This window comes from Osmerus eperlanus, chromosome 26 (genome assembly GCF_963692335.1).
Source record: "Osmerus eperlanus chromosome 26, fOsmEpe2.1, whole genome shotgun sequence".
In the NCBI taxonomy this organism is placed as follows: Eukaryota; Metazoa; Chordata; class Actinopteri; order Osmeriformes; family Osmeridae; genus Osmerus; species Osmerus eperlanus.
This window is the reverse complement of record NC_085043.1, coordinates 4617868-4635644: the sequence shown is the minus strand read 5'-3', so window position 1 is coordinate 4635644 and position 17777 is coordinate 4617868. Positions and strand designations below refer to the sequence as shown.

Here is a 17777-nt window from a genome sequence, read left to right as displayed (position 1 = left end):
TCCATAATGAGGGAACTGACAGGAATTATTATGTAGGAGATCACAGCTACGCATGGAGAAATACGACCTGGCTTCCATTCACCGGGAGCAAGATTCCCACCATAATACACAGTATTGTAAGCGCTGAATCTTCAGAAGCAGCCATTATGCCAACAAACCAGATGACTCCCATTTATCCCAGTGTAGGGTGGGGTTTAACCCTTTTGTGTCATCGAAGCCTGTCAGAGACACACAAGGCTGTGGCCTCTCTGTATCTTGGGAGACCTTTTCTATTCTTAGTCACAAATGGCCATTCATAAGCACTTCCAGGCTCAAAGTCCTGTCTCATTTATTCACAACATCCACTGACTCAGCTGAGCTGGTGGAGTCTACCTACTTGGAAAACCACCAACAGTGTTCATAGCTCTCTAAAAAGGACCCTAGAAAACAAAGTGAAAAGGTTGCCGAAGCATAGCTATTCAAAAGTGGGAAGCTATGTCCGAGCGCTTAAGGGTGACATGGTTTTTATGTAAACAGTGAGAAAAGAGAGCCAAAGCTCGCAGTCCTGCCAGGAAGGGGGGCCAGGTTGAGTGGGGGGATTGTGGTGAGGTGGAGGACGATCTGACAGGACACAGACAGACGCAGCCCTCATCTGTCAACAGCGGACGGCTGATAGCACTCATATTCTCTCCCTGTGTCGCCCTGTTAGCCTAGCCCTTACGTTTCCTCTACGTCCCTCCCTTTACAGGTCCTCTGCTACTGCCTCCTTCCATAGATCCCTGGCCTCCCCAGATGGGGTCTGCAGCAGCTCCAACGGGCCCAGATCCTCACTCCCCTACCCCATCAAACAGGAGACCTCCATGGGCTACAAGATCACCTCCGGACCGGGTGTTCCCATCTCACCCCAGGCTGGCTTCCAGAGTGACAGAGGAGCCGCGGGGATGAGGCGGGGGGATGTGGAGGCTCCACAGCATAGCGGCAACGTGGTCGTTGGCAGCTTAGGCAGCGCAGTGCCGGCGGACGCGGCGTACCCGTTTAATAATGAAGATGGCTCCTCCCCACTGTCATTGTCTCCCGGCGCTGGCTCCCGTCATTCGGCGCGGTTGCTTCATGCTAGCAGTCTGACGAGACGCTGCCTGTCCTTGGCCTCAGACTCCCCCGCTGCCTCAGCCGCCATCACCGCCTCCTCCGCCTCCTCCTCCGCCACCTCCGCCACTGCCGAGGGGATCGATATCACCGCCATCATCTGCTCCTCCCAGATGTCCATCGTGGCCTGCGTGAACGGGCTGCGGGCAAACACCTCTCCCATCCAGCCTCGCAGCGCCAGCGCTGCCGGCTTCTCCTCCACCTCCGCTTCATCCACCTACAAGGACATCCTCTGCAAGCTCCCTACCCAGCCCCGGCCCCCACCTCACAGTCCCCAGCAGCAGGCTCCCTCACAGGAGAGCTGTCAACTTCCCTCGCCTTCCACCTGCCTGCTGTCCCTCTCCTCCTCTTCCTCCTCCTCCTCATCCTCCTTAGTGTCGTCTGTGGAGCTGGAGCCGGGCCAGGGGCTGTGTGAGGATCTGGGGTCGATGCAGCAGGGGCCCAGGTGTGGAGATGGTGAAGGGGGAGGAGAATCTGAAGGAATGGAGCAGATCATGAGCAGGGCCCTGATGCAGCCTGGAGGAGGTTCCCTCTCGCAGGGCTGTCAGAGGGCAGGGGCGACTCTGAAACAAGAGCCCCTGGATGACTTCTCTCCAAGCGAGGAGGAGCTCTTTCAGAACCACTACCACCAGCACCACCACCACCACCTAACGGGACACAACGGGTATGTACGCGCTCAAACCCAGCACCCTGCCCCCCCTCGGCCCTCTATGCCCCCACCCTACCACCTGCACCAATATGTGAGCCCTAACCAAGGTAGCCGGTTGCATCTCCAGAGCCAGCCCACAGCCCCATCTTCCTCCGTGCTTGCGGGACCTAAGGCCCCCTCCATGTCAGGCCTCGGTGGCTCTCACTCAGCTCCAGAGAGAGAAGACGTCGGAGGGGGTCCACTGGGGGAAAAGCAGGTGTGCCGCTGGATTGACTGTAGCGCTGCATACGAGCAGCAGGAGGAACTGGTGAGGCACATCGAGAAGGTGCACATCGACCAGAGGAAAGGCGAGGACTTCACCTGCTTCTGGGCCGGCTGTATCCGCCGCTACAAGCCCTTCAATGCCCGCTACAAGCTGCTCATCCACATGAGGGTTCACTCTGGGGAGAAGCCCAACAAGTGTATGGTGAGTGTCCACCTAGCACCCAAAAGCAAGCTGCTGATAATGGACGATGTTCTCACACTCCACTCATTCATCTTACACAACCACATACCCACAAAATTGTATTTTAAGAGTCTAGGCCATGCCCACATTTATTTTAGCTTTTTTTGTTGCTTACAGTACTCATTGTATTGTATCCCATAGCTTAGGACTTTGAGGAAACCTCCATTTTGAGGCCTGGTTATGTACTCACAGGGCCTAGTCTGTAGAAGTCGTTTTTTGCAAGTGTTTAATGGCAGTGTAGATTCATGTCCCTGATTTACTGTTTTTTTTTTTTTTACAAACAGGAACAAGCTTATGGTTGCTTCTCAAGAAAACATCTTAGAAACCCCAAAACTAGTATAAGCTTATTATATTATTTTATACAATTTGTTTTTGGTTTGATACATCGAACAAGTCGTGTCTGTATTTTTCAACAGAATGTTTCAAATGCAAGTTTTGAGCAAACTTGAAGAGTTAGTCATTGGATCTTGTATAAATATATTTGTGGTTGTATTCTTTACAGGTAAAGCTCTCCAATTCCACAAGTCAACACACTAATCAATGTCAACCTGTCATTCCCCACCTACCCTGAGCAAATGGAAAAAGCCCTCCAACGTTAAGAATGATTCAGTCCAAATACACAATTAGTCCACAATTTGTGTAGGGCAAAACCATGTTTATTTTTCCTGAACCTCTGTTTTTTAAGAGAGGATTCAGATCATGAAAACCCTTCACATCTGGTTAACATAACCAAACAATGCATACACTTGATCCCGTTAAATGGGAGGTTTAAATGTTTAGCCATCCCACAAGTATTAAGTGAATTGGCTTTTTATCCAAACCAAACACAGAGAGAAATGTAGTAGTCTGTTGGTAGGAGCCAAGGAGGGGGGCTGATAGTCAGTAACGTTTCATGTCTTGCTCAGTTCAGAGTTTGAGTCAACCCCTTGTCATAAATGGTCTTCTTAATTGTATGGAAGCCATCCAAAAGCTTAATTAGTGAAAAACGTATTCAAAAAATATTTATACAGTACCTGTTTTATTTCTGATGAAGTTCAGACTGTGTTTATTTTCAAATATCTAGTTTCCTTTTAGGCTTCTAAAAGTAGTTGACATGTGAAAAGTGAAGTGTTAAGAAGGCTGTATTTGTAGTTTTCTTGGTGTGGATATTTCCACCGTATACTGTATGTTGATGTTGAGCCTCACTGTTGTGAGTGCGTGTGCAATGTAGGTAAATCGAAAAGAAGCAATTTTTGGGGGGTGAATCATCTTTTAGCCAAGTAGTTTGTTTTACATAGTAGTTTGTAGTGAGGATGTTGTGCAGTTACAAGAACTGTCGAGCTTGGATGCAGTTCAATGTCTTTATTTTGTCATCACAAAATGTGTTGCGTACACACAGAAAATTTTAACTATTCTTTTTTGCAGCTGTTAATGCTTATTTGTCTTGGGTGTGTCTTGACTGATGTCACCATTTGGTGACAAATACGACAAGAAGGCAAATACAATGTGTGTGTATGTGTGTGTCAGTGTGCATATAATGTACATAAAGTGTCTGTGTGTGTGTGCCTGTGTGTGTGTGGGTGTGGGTGTGTGGGTGTGTGTGTGTGTGTGTGTGTGTGTGTGTGTGTGTGTGTGTGTGTGTGTGTGTGTGTGTGTGTGTGTGTGTAAGGAGATGTTTACCAGATGTTAACATTAAAACAATTCTGCTCAGTGTAGTAAAGCTGCTGTACTTTGTCTGAGAACATGAAGCAGAATTTACTCATGCACGCAAACACACACACACACACAACCACACACCTGCATATATGCAGAGCTGTGGAATGATGTGAAAGTTTAGTTTGTTTCTTTTAACCCCTGCAATAGGAAGTATTGACTTTTTGTGACGTAGATTGAAAGCCTCTATTCCAACTGAATGTAAACAGCTGTATAATATATCATGTTGTTTCATCACCACATCTAATCAGTAGAAGTGGACATTATTTATTTAGATTTTGTGTTCCATAGATGCTTTGGTGTGAAGAAAATAAGCATATGCTTTGCATATGTGGGTGGTTGCATTTGAGATGGTGGTCATACAATGTGCCAGTCTGTTTGTATTATATTGTAGGCCGTAGGTCATATCAATGTGTATTCCAAAGTTAAGAATGGAGCCATGCCTGTGTTTGCGGTGTGTGTGAGGTTGTGTGTGTGTGTGTATTTGTTTGTGTGACTGCGTGTGTGTTGAGTTATAGTCCCATCCATCTGTAGTCATTCCTTATTTAGGCAGTTTTTCTGCAAGGCTTTTTGATTGACTGCAGACAGTGATGCTTGTTGTGTTTGCTACACTCGTGCAATAGACAAAGGCATTCAGGAATTCCAGCTATTTGCACAGAGGAAACAGATGAGACATTTTGATTTAGAACCAAATGCTCCAGAAAAACCCAAGCTAATCCCTTTATTATCTTACCAGCGGCAGATTCCAGTGAGCGATCATGAAGCAAGCTCTGGTCACATCCAAGCATAACACACATGCACATACACGCACACACACACACTCACACACACACACACTCACATAACCCAGCTGCGCAGAATTTTTTCACGCCGCGTCTTGGCAGGAAAAAGTCATTATCACAACACAAGTCGTACTCTGACCTCTCGCTTGTCACCCTCTGATACCTGGCTACGTTTAACGCAATCCCACATAAAAATGCACCCCCTCCATCTGTAAACGTTGAGTTTGGAGCACTTATGGAGCCCTGTAAAGTTTTAGAAGGTACTTTTGGTTCCCCTTTCTAATTAACTGAGGCCCCCGGCTGTTGTGTAGTAAGCTAGGGTAGTCGGGAAGGCAGGGACACACAGGCGTAAAGGAAACTGCATAATCTCCCTGCAATATCCTGTTGTGTTTCATGCCTAATTCGAGTGTTGTTTTAGTTTATTAAAAAATGTTTCTCTTGTCTGCATAAATATTAAAAATATATCCAACGACCGCTGCTCTGAAATAGTCACAGGCTTTGTTTTCTTAGAGGGCTCTCTGAGGCCGTCCGGTGGATTTGATGTGTCTGATCACTCGACTCAAGTCCCTAAAGTTCAGATAACTATTCTTCCAAACTTATGTGGACAACCTAGATACAAAGTTTGATGCAGGACAAGATCTTTTTTTAATTTTTTTTATCGTCTCTTGAGATGAAAAGTTTACTGAAATGTGTGGGAATTAAGTCTCTAAAATATGTTTTGGCCTTTGGTTATTGAAACGAATTCTTTCTGCCTACTCATTTCATTTTTTAAGGAAGTGAATAATTCTTTTTTTAAGGATTTTTTAAAGAATCTTTAAGGAAGTGATAGTGAATTCAAGAGCGATGTCCTAGTACTTGTCACTTTGTTGTGGACTGTGCTGTGAGAGTGAGAGCAAGTGATAGGTTGAAGGGATGTACTTCACTGATTTATAGTACATAGATACTATACATACTGTATTCATATGTTTCCCCCATAGAAATGGAGTCAACTTCACTGTTTAATTAACAAATTTAGTGCATGATATATTCTACAATTCTAGCAGACATAGAGCCACCCAGGCCAGGATGATAAAACACCTTACACCCTACCTAATGAAGGCCTTGTGTAAACAGTCTCCCCCCCTACACACATACACACACCTACATGCACACCCTGCACCACACTTGCTAAAGGAAATTTGGATGCTGGACTCTACTGGAAAAACTAGCAGAGATCATGGAATTTTCTTTTTTTTTTACTGGTGTGAAACCAACAAACATATATATTTAGATTTATTAGACTGATTTTTGGAAGAGAGTAGCAAACTCTCCCAGAAGCAGACATAGAGACAAACAGTGGAGGTTGCTGCCAAAATGGCGTGTTTTAAGAAGTAAAAGAGTCTTTTGTCAGCAATCAGCTCAAACGCTGGAGATGAAACAGGGAGTACCATTAGCTAATTAAAACTGAGGTTCTTGCACATGACCCGACTTTTCCCCTGAATGTGGGCTGAAACTGGAGCTGTCTGGGCACGGGGTGCCAGCGGCGAGTGACGTTGATATTAATGTGTTTGTACCAGTAAGAGCCGCTGACACTCTGGTCTGTCTGGACAACTTACCCATTGCAATCTTTCAGTGTGTGGCTACTGGCCAGTAGCAGCTACCTGCAAAAGATATGTCTCAGAGAGAGAGCCTTAAGACAGACTATCAAACACTGTACACACTTTACACACTGTACACAATTTACACACTTTAAACACACAACAAACTTACAGAGAGACAAACATGTTAATTACACAGGCATCCAAACAACAGCTGTATAGTGGTACTTTGGATATGGTTCTTTAACACTAAAACCTGTCAGATTAAATGATGTACTTAGAAAACCAATGCTGTCGTAGCATAGATATCTTGTGCCCTGTGTCAGGTCCATTGTGGCACTTGGCTGTCTTTGGACCATGCTAATAGTAGAGAAACACTGTCCATATGTGATACATAGATTAGTATGATGAAACTTCTGGCAGAAGTGTTCTGAGACTGATGTTTTGGCATTGGCATGAAAGACCTGGAAATAGATGGATCTTGCTTGTTTTCCTTGTCGACTTGGCCAGGCCAAGTTTTTGTCAGGCCATAAATGCTTTCCAGTCAATCTTACATTAATGCAATCCAGTCTCTCTCTATACTCATTCTCTCTCTCTCTCTCTCTCTCTCTCTCTCTCTCTCTCTCTCTCTCTCTCTCTCTCTCTCTCTCTCTCTCTCTCTCTCTCTCTCTCTGTCTCTCTCTCTCTCTCTCTCTCTCTCTCAATTTGGATCTCGTTATCAAAACCATCAGGATCACCACCCTATCATCCCTGACACAAATACAACATGTGAGTGTCTATACTCTCTATATTCTTATTTGATAGTTCCTTTATTCACTGAAGCGTTAAAGTGTCTCAAAGACAGTGGAGCAACTTCAGCAGTGAGGGGAAACGTTACCCCTGTCTCAGACCGCGTAACCAGGTATAAAAGCATAGAGGATTTACATGTGATATACATTAATTGCATCTGTCTGGAATGCAATATTTTTAGTTTGCAATTTCCTCAACATTTAATCATGGTCTCATAACTGAAACCGGAGGACTATGGCTGTAGCTGACCGTACATTGCACAGGGATTGTGTCATAATTGTGGCTCAGCCAAGGCCTTAATCAGTTTAACTTGGCCAGTCGGCCAGATCGGTTTACTAATACATAGGAGAGACAGACTTGGGCCTGTGGTCAGGGTTCTGGGCATGATTTGGGGGCTCTCCTAGGGACAGATACCAAGATTGAGGGTGGGAGTGTGGTTTACTGCAGTCCAGGGATCCCCCCATTTACCTCTGAGGTTGAAGGCCTTCTTAGACCAGATCAAATCACATATGGATCCTAAAAATCTCCCTAACAATGGACTCTCTCGGTTCACTGCCATGGGTCGTAAAGAACTCTGGCCATGGGAACTGTTTCATCATTGTGTCTATACAGCTAATTAAGGTAAAAACATGTTTTTCAAGCATTTTACAAGGTCAATGAAAACATACAGGACATCTGCTTTCTGGAGGTGAGCAAGGCAAGTCACAGAACAGTCTGTACACTCTGCAACACTAACTTCGTTTTGTGCTCAGACACTAATTGTGCTGCAGTAGCCACTCTGCTGACATTCCGCCAGAACCACAGTGTATAAAGAGTGTGTGAGCCGAGCCTGCTGAGTGTGTGTGGACACAGGTAAATCTCTCAGTGCAACCAGGTGGGGTTTGTTGAGGTATTGATGTAGCATAGGCTGGGGACAGGCTGAATCACACAGACCAGAGCCTAGAGCAACATCTGCCCTGACCGCCGACATATCTCCCAATAAACAAGTAGCAAACAAGAGACACCTTCATACACGTCTGACTGCAGACCACGTCTGCCACAGGCCAGACCACAGCTGAGGCCTACAGTATACTTACACCCTGCCCAAACTAGAACAGAGCTGAGAATCTACACTACTTCATGTTGTCCAGTCCAGACCATCAAGTTTCAGACCAAGACCAGGAAGTTTGTAGACAATTTAGGTCAAACAAGCAACGTACAAATATTACTTTACAACTTAAGCATTATTGACTGATAAAGGATAAGGATGGATGTCAGTTATTTAAATGTGTAATGTGTTAAAGATTAAGTGGACTGTATTATCAGTTCAGTTTTAGTTAGTGGATTAGGATATGGTTGGATAGTTTGGATTTAAGATAATAATTGATTTATTATCATAGTCAAATCTGTAAGAAAGATAGTCAGTCTGACAATACCTATTTAGTCCTTCAAGTGTCCTTATGGAGAATACCCGGTGCTTTATGATGCAAGACATTGTTCTGGCATATTTTTTATTTAAAGCTTTTGTTGCCATTTTTGGGAACTTTGGCAGAACATTGTGCACTGTAATGCTGAGTCACAGCTGGAACGCAGTTGAGCAATTAGAGTTCTTGAACAGTCTCCATCAAAATGATTCTGTTCAGGCCAACAAAGCTATCGGTGCTCTCTTCAGAATCTGTTCACTGACATGCTCAGCCTTCACTCAAGCACACTCTCTGGTGGAATTGCACCACTAAAAATCATGTCGTAATCCTTTCCAGAGATAAAGAGATCGAAAGATAAAGACAGAGAGACTGCAATGTAGACTGCACACTGCAAGACTGCAGACCTGCACTAGTGCAAGTAGAGAGATTCAGACCAAGCCACAAATGTACCTGTTTCATCTTTTCCCCATAGAGTTTTACACCAGGGGAGTTGTTTAAGAATGTCCAAAAAGGAAAGCCACTCACATGCAAACATGTGTTTCCAGTTTGATCAGTGCAGCCTTAGAATGAGTTTAATATCAATTTTTAAGGCTTATATTGGTTGGAATGGAACGTTTTTTTCTTTCTTCTTTATTATCATGCAGCTTTGCTTTCTGTCATACAAACCACATTTTATGTAATATGTAATTTAATGTACAGATGTACAAGCAATTTCATATACGTTTCCTGTAAAATAGATACTGCCTTTGTGAAACTAAATAAAACAAAAAAAATATGTGTAATCATTATCTAGCAGCTGATGAGGATTTCAAGGAGATTATATCAAAATATGAAAGAGCTCGTGGACAATGGAGCCTCATTGTTAATTGGCAGGATGCTTTGGTCCAGACAGTAATGGTTATTACACTAAATGTATGTGTTTACAAGGGATTTGTAGAATAGAGACTGACATATTTCAAAGAAATGTAGGTCTACTAGAAGGTGGAATTTTATGTACTGACATCTGAATAGTGTGTGAATACAAATGTACACACTTGAACCTAGATAATAACACACACATTGAAAGCAGGTTGCAGACAAATGCCTTAGAGAAATCCATAGCGGCTATTCAACTTGAAACTGGACCCTGAAACGGAAAGAGAGAAGGGAACACGACCTTGGCTCACTAAAGGCAGAACAAACGGTTCGGAACTGTGGCATTTCTGTTTCACCACATTTCTCAGGCAGCCGTTGTGTTACTGAGAATGCTCCTGTGGTCTGGTTGCTCTCCAATGGAACGTACCGTTGTGCAAAACTGCCCTTTCCCCCCCTCTGCACCCTGCCAGGTCGGTGTTGATCACAATGCCATCTTGACCTATTGTTCAATTTTGCAGGAGTGTTTTCTCTGTGAATATTATGGTGCCTCAGGCGTCAAGGTGTTTGGCTTGGCAGGCCACCGGGCCTCTGAGATGTTTATTTGTTGTCATGCTGGAATTATGGAGTGGCCCAATGTACAGTAGGCGTAAGCCTTTGGGCAGCTGTGTCAACTCTCCTTGTGTGGACAAGGAATTAGTTGCCAAAAGGAGAGAAGGGTAGAGAGAGAGAAAGAAAGCAGGCAATAGAGTGAGAGAGCGAGAGGGGGAGGATGGAGGAGCTAAGGAAAATTGAAAGATGGTCAAAATAATACGGAGATGCAGCAGAAGATGCTGGAGAGACTGGAGTTGAAGTCAGGTGTTGAAAAGCATTGAACAATCAATTGAAATTGTTGGCACGGATTTCTGAGAGCTGTCATTGGCACTGATAGAGCGACCATTCCACATGAAGAACTGGCTCTATTGTGGAACCAGAGAAGAAGAAGCTGTGGCCAGCCAGAGGTGTGGAGAGAGTGGAAAAGAAAGAAATAAAGAATGAGACCGAAAGAGAGAGAGAGCCAGAGAGACTGATGTGGAGAAACAGAGAGAGAGAGACAGACAGACAGAGAGAGAGAGAGACAGAGAAGCAGGTGTGACTGAGAGGTGAAGGACAGATTGAAGCCAGAGTGTCAGAGGGTGCTACAGAGACCCATGGCAACACAGAGGATACTGTATTGACTCACAGTAACATCCATCCAGACGCCGGCTCAAAGCACAGATCATGTTTAGGATTTTCATTGCATCCTCCTCACTTTGTCTTTTTTCACAGAGGCTCAAGTTACACGAAGAGGTTTATAATTAATGGCTTGATGGTATACTAATAGCCATGGCATTGGCGAGCAGTGTAATATTGTCTAATTAGCAATTATAAATGGTTAGCACAGCAAACTAGCATAACACAAGGTGCACTCAAAGGCTGAGGGAGGGGCTGTTATAGTCGTACTCATGCTACTGTATATTTGAGAGAAGAAATCCATATGTACTTTCTTTTTTGCTGAAACTTAAAGTATAATGTATGTCCAATACGGACGCAACTCATTAGGAAGATTTCTGACCTGAACTTCACCACAATATACATACCTTAACTGTGTGATAAAAGTCAACCTCTGCTCTTTAACATAAAAAATATCAAACATCCCCACTACTGTTAAGTACATGCATGTCTAAACACTGTCCACTGTTAAAGTAGATGTGCTTGGCTGAAACTTGACCCAATTTGTGCTGGAAGGTGAGTGCCTTTCAAAGGGAACTGGAGGATCTCCCATATAATGGGTCTGTTTTTATATAGGCTAGGGGTGTTTAGTGAGAACACATTTTAGTAGGAGACATCAAATTGGGCCACTTGACCATTGCTGTTGAACCTGGATACTTTGCTAAAATGTGGCTTTGGTTCAGTAAAAACACTTTATAAACACACATAAAAACTTTTTCCTTTTCTACTCTTATGAATTATAGATTTTGCGCCAGTGACCTTACCTTCCTTTTTCTTTCAACCTGTTGAACCAGTTAACCCATCACAGCTCGATTAGGAGGAAATCACATCTTAGCCCTCTAATACGATACAGGGCACTGGAGCTGGTGCACACGTGACTGTTATAGACCCTGAACCACGACAGGTTAAGTGTTTCCATGAGTCCTGTACTTGACTGTAGCCAGTCTGGACCATAGAAAAACTCAACTCTACGGCTTCACGTCTCTATCACACGGCCTGTTACAAGCTATGGCAGCCAGCTGGCTTGTGATTATACCAGCGGCATAATTTAGTCATCATAAGAATGCTTCCTGTTCCATGTACCATCCACATGATTTAAAATTGACCCCAAACTATGCAGGCATGAGGGCAAAATGCCTGTTCAGAACAATTTCTTTAGTCATTGACTACTTCCTCCCAACTCATTTATCGGCTGAGCTGAAGCGTCGCTGCTCAGTTCCATCTGGAGACCAGTGCTGCCTGTAGTCATCACCGCGTGTACTCATATCTCACCATTCATAAATCAAATTATCTCATGATTGTGACTGAGGACAGGGAAGGAGAAAAGACTTGACGGAGAACAAAGCAAGCATGTGTGAATGAATCTCTATCCAGCTTAATTAAATAGAGTTTGGCCCTTTCTTTTTTCATTTAAATTAGGGCCCTATTTGCAACAGATGAGGCTGGCTGCTAAAAGGGGACCCGTTTGGCTATGGAAAGGATATGTGTAAACTATGTCATGTGAATGTTTTAGCGAAGCTGTGTTTAATTTTGTTCCCTGACTAAGCGCATGAGAAACCTGCCTCTCCTTAGCTGTCTCGTTGAATCATATGGATATCATTTCATCCATTTACGTTTTTCTGCTCTTTGCTGTGGTTGCCACGGGGCATTTGGAAGCAGGCAGATTAAATGCACATGTTCCCGCCAGCCGCAGACCCAGCACTCTGCTCCAACATCTCTCCACTGAACAGATCTTGAAGTGTTGGTGGTTTTCCTCATTGGTAAACGAGCAAAAAGGCACCTTGTGATAAACAAACTCTCTTTCAGTAATTTTTTTCATCCCAACGCTTTTGAATAACTTTTTTCATGTTTTATTCTGTGGTGTATTTGTGAATCCCACAATAAATGTTATACCTTGTGTGAGAGAGCTTTGGCAAATAAAAAACACTCAATGCATTCAAACCAATCAAAGTAGAAAAATGGTTTGAGCTTGTTAAGGCCTTAGTACCTCCCTAAGTTTTTTTGTCTTATTTTTTACACAAGGTCAGACCTCTAAACATGAGTAATAGTAGATTTTATGCTAGTTAGCAGCCAAATGTTCTAATATCATCATTAGTCAGGGTCCTCAAGTCACCAGTGGTAAGACCGCGTGAATACTACTCATTCTCTCTCTCTCTCTCTCTCTCTCTCTCTCTCTCTCTCTCTCCCTCCCTCTCTCTCTCTCTCTCTCTCTCTCTCTCTCTCTCTCTCTCTCCCTCTCTCTCTCTCTCTCTCTCTCTCTCTCTCTCTCACTCCCTCTTTCGCTCCCTTCGTTCTATCTTCTCAAGGCTTTCCATCAGAGTCCTGTCAGCAGCAATGTTTTTTCCCCAGCACCACGCTATAACGGGCGGTTTGTTTCGATCTTCTACTACTCCCTCAGGTCAGTAATGAGCAGCTCTCTTCTAAGGGGCCATACACTGCTGCCATTTAGCCACCATACAGTTTGAGCTTCTCTCTGCCAGTCAGGAGTCATTTCCCATGAAGGCCTCAGGCAGGTCGCACCTCCAGTCCTGAGCTCAGCCAGGTCCATAACCTGTCTGTTGTGATCGGCTTTCTACCCATCAACACCTCAGCCCCAGGTCCGAGCCCAAATTTCACCCCTGGTGTTTACCAGGTTCCTGAACCCCTATCCACAAAGATGGTTGTCAAATGTAGCATTACTGTCAGCCCTCTTCGTGTGGTTATGGTCTTCACTCTGTTTACCTTAGTTGCAGCATTCAGCACGGAAATCCAAACATGTTTAAAGCAATTTGTTTGATTAGCGCCTAAACTGTTTTTGTAAAGGTGGTTCCAATGAATCCGGGTCTGTCTTGTGTGGTTTCAGCGCTCTCACGCTTTCACTACCCCATCCTCTTCATCCTCCATCTTTCATCCCTTTCCTCTTAGTCCTCCTGTTCATAAGCTTCTCGTCAAATTTCAACAAATTGTTTTGGACATTTTCTCTCTCCGCAGAATGGTTTAATCCGCTTTCACGTGGCGGCTGATTTAAATATTGCCAGCGTTTTCTGCAACAGGAATCTTCTGTACAGTTTCCAAGGCTTGGATCAAGAAATATGCCTATTTAGGCTGTAAGATTAGCACCATACACTCAAACCCAGTAAAGGCCTTATAAGTAATATGTCTGTGTCATATAGTTGGCACTAACCATTTGGTACTTGTCACAGCAGTCAGGAAATACTTACTGTAACTCCAGCTGTCTTACTGGCAATGGTCCTTGCAGACTAATAGCTAGCTCTACTCGATTAGCACGCTTTTCTCCACAGACTCGTAACTCTAATTTAACCTCTAATTTAGCCTTACGATAAAAAAGCAATGGAGGAGTGATTATTTCCCATATACATAAATACACACATTTTAGAACGTCACTAACATCTCTGTTTGTTTTCAAAACTAATGTTCGGTCCATATTTCAGGACTCAGCATGGTCTGTGCCTGTCAAGGCTGGCATGCCAGTATGGATGTTCACATCGCTGGAATTTTATGAACCCCCCCTCATCCCCTTCCCCCTATGTGCTGTGCATTTGATTCGATGCTGGAATAATACGTTTTCCACTGTACTTTGTGTGGTCTGACACTTGCAGATGTTTTCCCAGCCCTCCGCTTAAGGCCCGAGCAGGCATAGTTCTCTTGTGTGTTTGTGTTGATGCAGCAGGGTGGCCTGGTTATCATATAAAACAGCATATCTCATGACACTGTTGAAATGTACAGTCCACAGAGTCGTCTGACATTGGCCTTCTGTTTTTGTGTAATGTCTCGCTCAGTGTCTGTCTGCCTCTCTGTCTGACTGCTCTCACTAGGAGACACTGTTCATTGGAGCAACACTTTCCATCTCCAGAGGAACTCATATTTTGTGTTGTGCTGAATATACATGTTTAGGCTCTTAATCAAATAAATATCCTAACACACACACACACACAGCCCAGGCAGTTTATCTGACCCTGCTCTACCATGACAGGCTTAGGTTTCTCCCATATTAAATGGAGCTGCTGTGAATAGAGGCCCCTGCCTGTCCTGCCTGGCTGTGAGTGAATGAAGGAGGCCAGAGATGAGCATTGAGCCCTGATTGGACTGAAGGCCCATTAGAGGAATGGTGTCCCTCTCTCCTTGGGTGTAACCTGACTCTCCGGGCCTACAGCACAGTTGCAGGCTTCACTAAATGTCAGGGTACAATGGCCAGCAGCACGATCTCAATGTCAGGTTTCAGTGGTCTAGGCGACAGAGACCACCTTTCCCAGTCCCCTACTCCAATTTGGGGTGTGCTCTAGCCATCCACACCTGTCTCCACCCCAGCCCCTACTCCCTTCACCTTTAATGAACGACACTTGTCCCTCCCTAGCTAGACCCCAGCACTCGTCCGTTCAATCTTCACACATCCCCTCCCCCCTTCCTTTACCCCTTCTTCACACTGACGTCACTCCACTCCTCACCTCTCCCTTCTCGGTTATTCCCTCCATCAATTTCCTGTCCCGGAGCAGTGACTAGAAGGCAAGGACGTGCAGCCTTCAGATAGGGTGACAGGTAAGTAATTGTGCAGGGGAAAGAGGGCCTTGATGGGTGCTCCTCAATGGCCTGAGGCCTGCATTGTTACGCACCCAAGGCAGTCATGGCTGGCCACACGTATTGATGTCAGGCCAGCCCTCACTAACGTTCCTCCACCTGTTGAATAGTTAAGTGGGATTAACTTGCTGGATATAGGTTACACTGAAGTGCACTCTACTGTGCAGTACTGTGTTGCCACATCGACTTTTTAGCCAAAGATACAGTAACATGTACTGTATTGGGAGGGAGGATGAGGGTGGTGACTATCGCCACATACAGTCAGCGGTGTTTGAGTTTGTATGACAGGGAGCGGATGTGTGAACGACCTCATGAATAATATGTGTGTTAACAAATCTGTGGTGTTCATTAGCTAAGTCAGACAAGTGGGCCTGTATTAGTCAGCTTGTTTACCGTTGTCAGTGGCATGATCAAATATATCATGCATTACACCTATTAACTGTCAAATGACTGTGCACTGTATTATGGTTTCCACACAAGTTTGTCTGTGTGTCTTTGGGACTAAGTTCCCAGGACAGTATGTGACTGGATACAAATAAATAAAAAACGTGACTGAACAAGTAATCAAGATGCCAATATAGATGATACAATGATTTACTCACCCTAAGTCGTAACTTTTTTTTCTCTGCAATGTGTGTATGTGTGCGTATGTGTGTGTGTATACAACAGTTTGAGGGCTGTAACAAGGCTTTTTCTCGTCTGGAGAACCTGAAGATCCATCTGCGCAGCCACACAGGAGAGAAGCCCTATCTGTGCCAGCATCCCGGCTGCCAGAAAGCTTTCAGCAACTCCAGCGACCGCGCCAAGCACCAACGCACTCACCTGGACACGGTCAGCACCAGAACACGTCTACACACTCCAGTCTGCACCCTCTGCTGTAGATCTTGACCTTAGAGTCAGAGCGAGATTGCGATTCAAACAGTGATTCTGGAGTTAGATTACTGGTGATATTAGTGATGGTGGGCTATATTGAGATTTGTTTTTAGTTTCCAATACCCCTGAGATGCTAGAACAGTAGTTTTGGCACAGGAATAGGTCAGTTGTAACACTATCGCCATATTCTCACTATAGCATATTCTTAATGCTATAGTGACGATGGTGATGATGGTGTGCTCAATGAAATCCTTATGTACAGGTGCATTTTCATTTGTACATTTTCTAAATGGCCAGACATTTGTAAAATCAACCTTTGCACAGTAACCTATCGGCATGTGACACTAATTTGAAGTACACCCACCCTGTGCAGACAGTCCGTAAAAAACAAACTAATGTCAGAACCTGGCGTAAGGATTTTTCCGTTCCTCTCTAAACGTACACATTGTCTTTGGCCTATTTCCAAGCTTAAATACCTAGTTCTATCTCTTGACAGCTTTACAGTTCACTTCAGACGGTGAGAAATTGTCCATTCTCCCTCTCGCCACACTCACTCCAATACATTAATAAAAGATCAGTTCCACAAGCTCAAGTCACAGTTTGTTAAATGACAGCCTTGCGCTGAAACAGCTATAGCAATTAGACGGATATGTTTGTCAATTTCTGATGGAAAAGGAAAGACAGGGAAATATTGAGTCAGCCCAGGTCTGTCTCAGTTACTCCTCTTATGTCCCACTTTATCGTTGTCCACCCCCCACCACCCATACTGCAGTTGGCTACTGACATTGTCTATTAGCACAGTGGAGTCCTGAACCTGATGGACTCCCATCATCGCCCCGCTGAGGGTTTAATTTTACTACCAGTCTCTCTGCCAAAGGCACTTTGGGGGAAAATCATCAACCATAATGATATTTATTCTAGACAGAAGTTGTGTTTTTTTTCCTAGTCAGCTTTTCTCTACCAGTCAAGTTTGTATAGGGTGCCTTGCTTAGGAAAACAAACACCTAAGAGATTAGTGGCGCTGAGAGCTACTTGTAATAACAATGTGTTATTTACAGTAAAGGCAATAGTATGACCGGGCATCTAATAAAGCTATGTATCCCCTTACACTTTAATGGCCATCTTATATTTCTTAAGGACTAAAAAAAAAAACTAGTGGAAAATGGCATAAAGTATTTGCTTCATTAATGAGAGGAATGTAAAACGATGAGGAAAGTCCATGCCGTCATTTTATACACATGTTGTTTATATTGCATTAGTCCGAACTACTGTGTAGTTAACATCATGTATAAGCACATCAACACTCCTGCACACACACACACACACACACACACACACACACACACACACACACACACACACACACACACACACACACACACACACACACACACACACACACAAATACTCAAGACTGATACATTCATAAGTTCCACACAACAAGCTGCTTGGCATGCAATTTGATGAGCAATTTGCTGAATTTTTTCTTCTCTTTCTTTTTTCTAATTCTCAACTCCTCTGTGATTTCTCAGCTGAAAGGTAGGGATATACTGTCCCTTTGCAAACCTTACATTCAAGCTTCAGCCTTCCTACTGTACATCTCTCTTTTCTTTCCTTTCCAATGCATAATCCTCATTCTACTACTTAGTATTTACTGTATGGGTGTACTGAGGTAAAATTGTCAGGTTAAATGAATATGTAGAA

General features: G+C 44.1%; 1 protein-coding gene across 5 annotated transcripts in view; it reads left to right on the top strand.

Moving 5' to 3' along the window:
- LOC134012795 (zinc finger protein GLIS1) overlaps positions 1-17777 on the top strand; it is a 64036-nt gene that overhangs the window by 22153 nt on the left and 24106 nt on the right. For 4 of the 5 annotated variants that reach the window (XM_062452385.1, XM_062452388.1, XM_062452387.1 and 1 more), the window contains exons 4-5: positions 728-2240; positions 15870-16031. In XM_062452385.1, coding sequence (XP_062308369.1) covers positions 728-2240; positions 15870-16031 — 1675 coding nt within the window. The remainder of the gene's footprint in view (positions 1-727; positions 2241-15869; positions 16032-17777) is intronic. The other variant, XM_062452386.1, reaches the window with a different exon arrangement.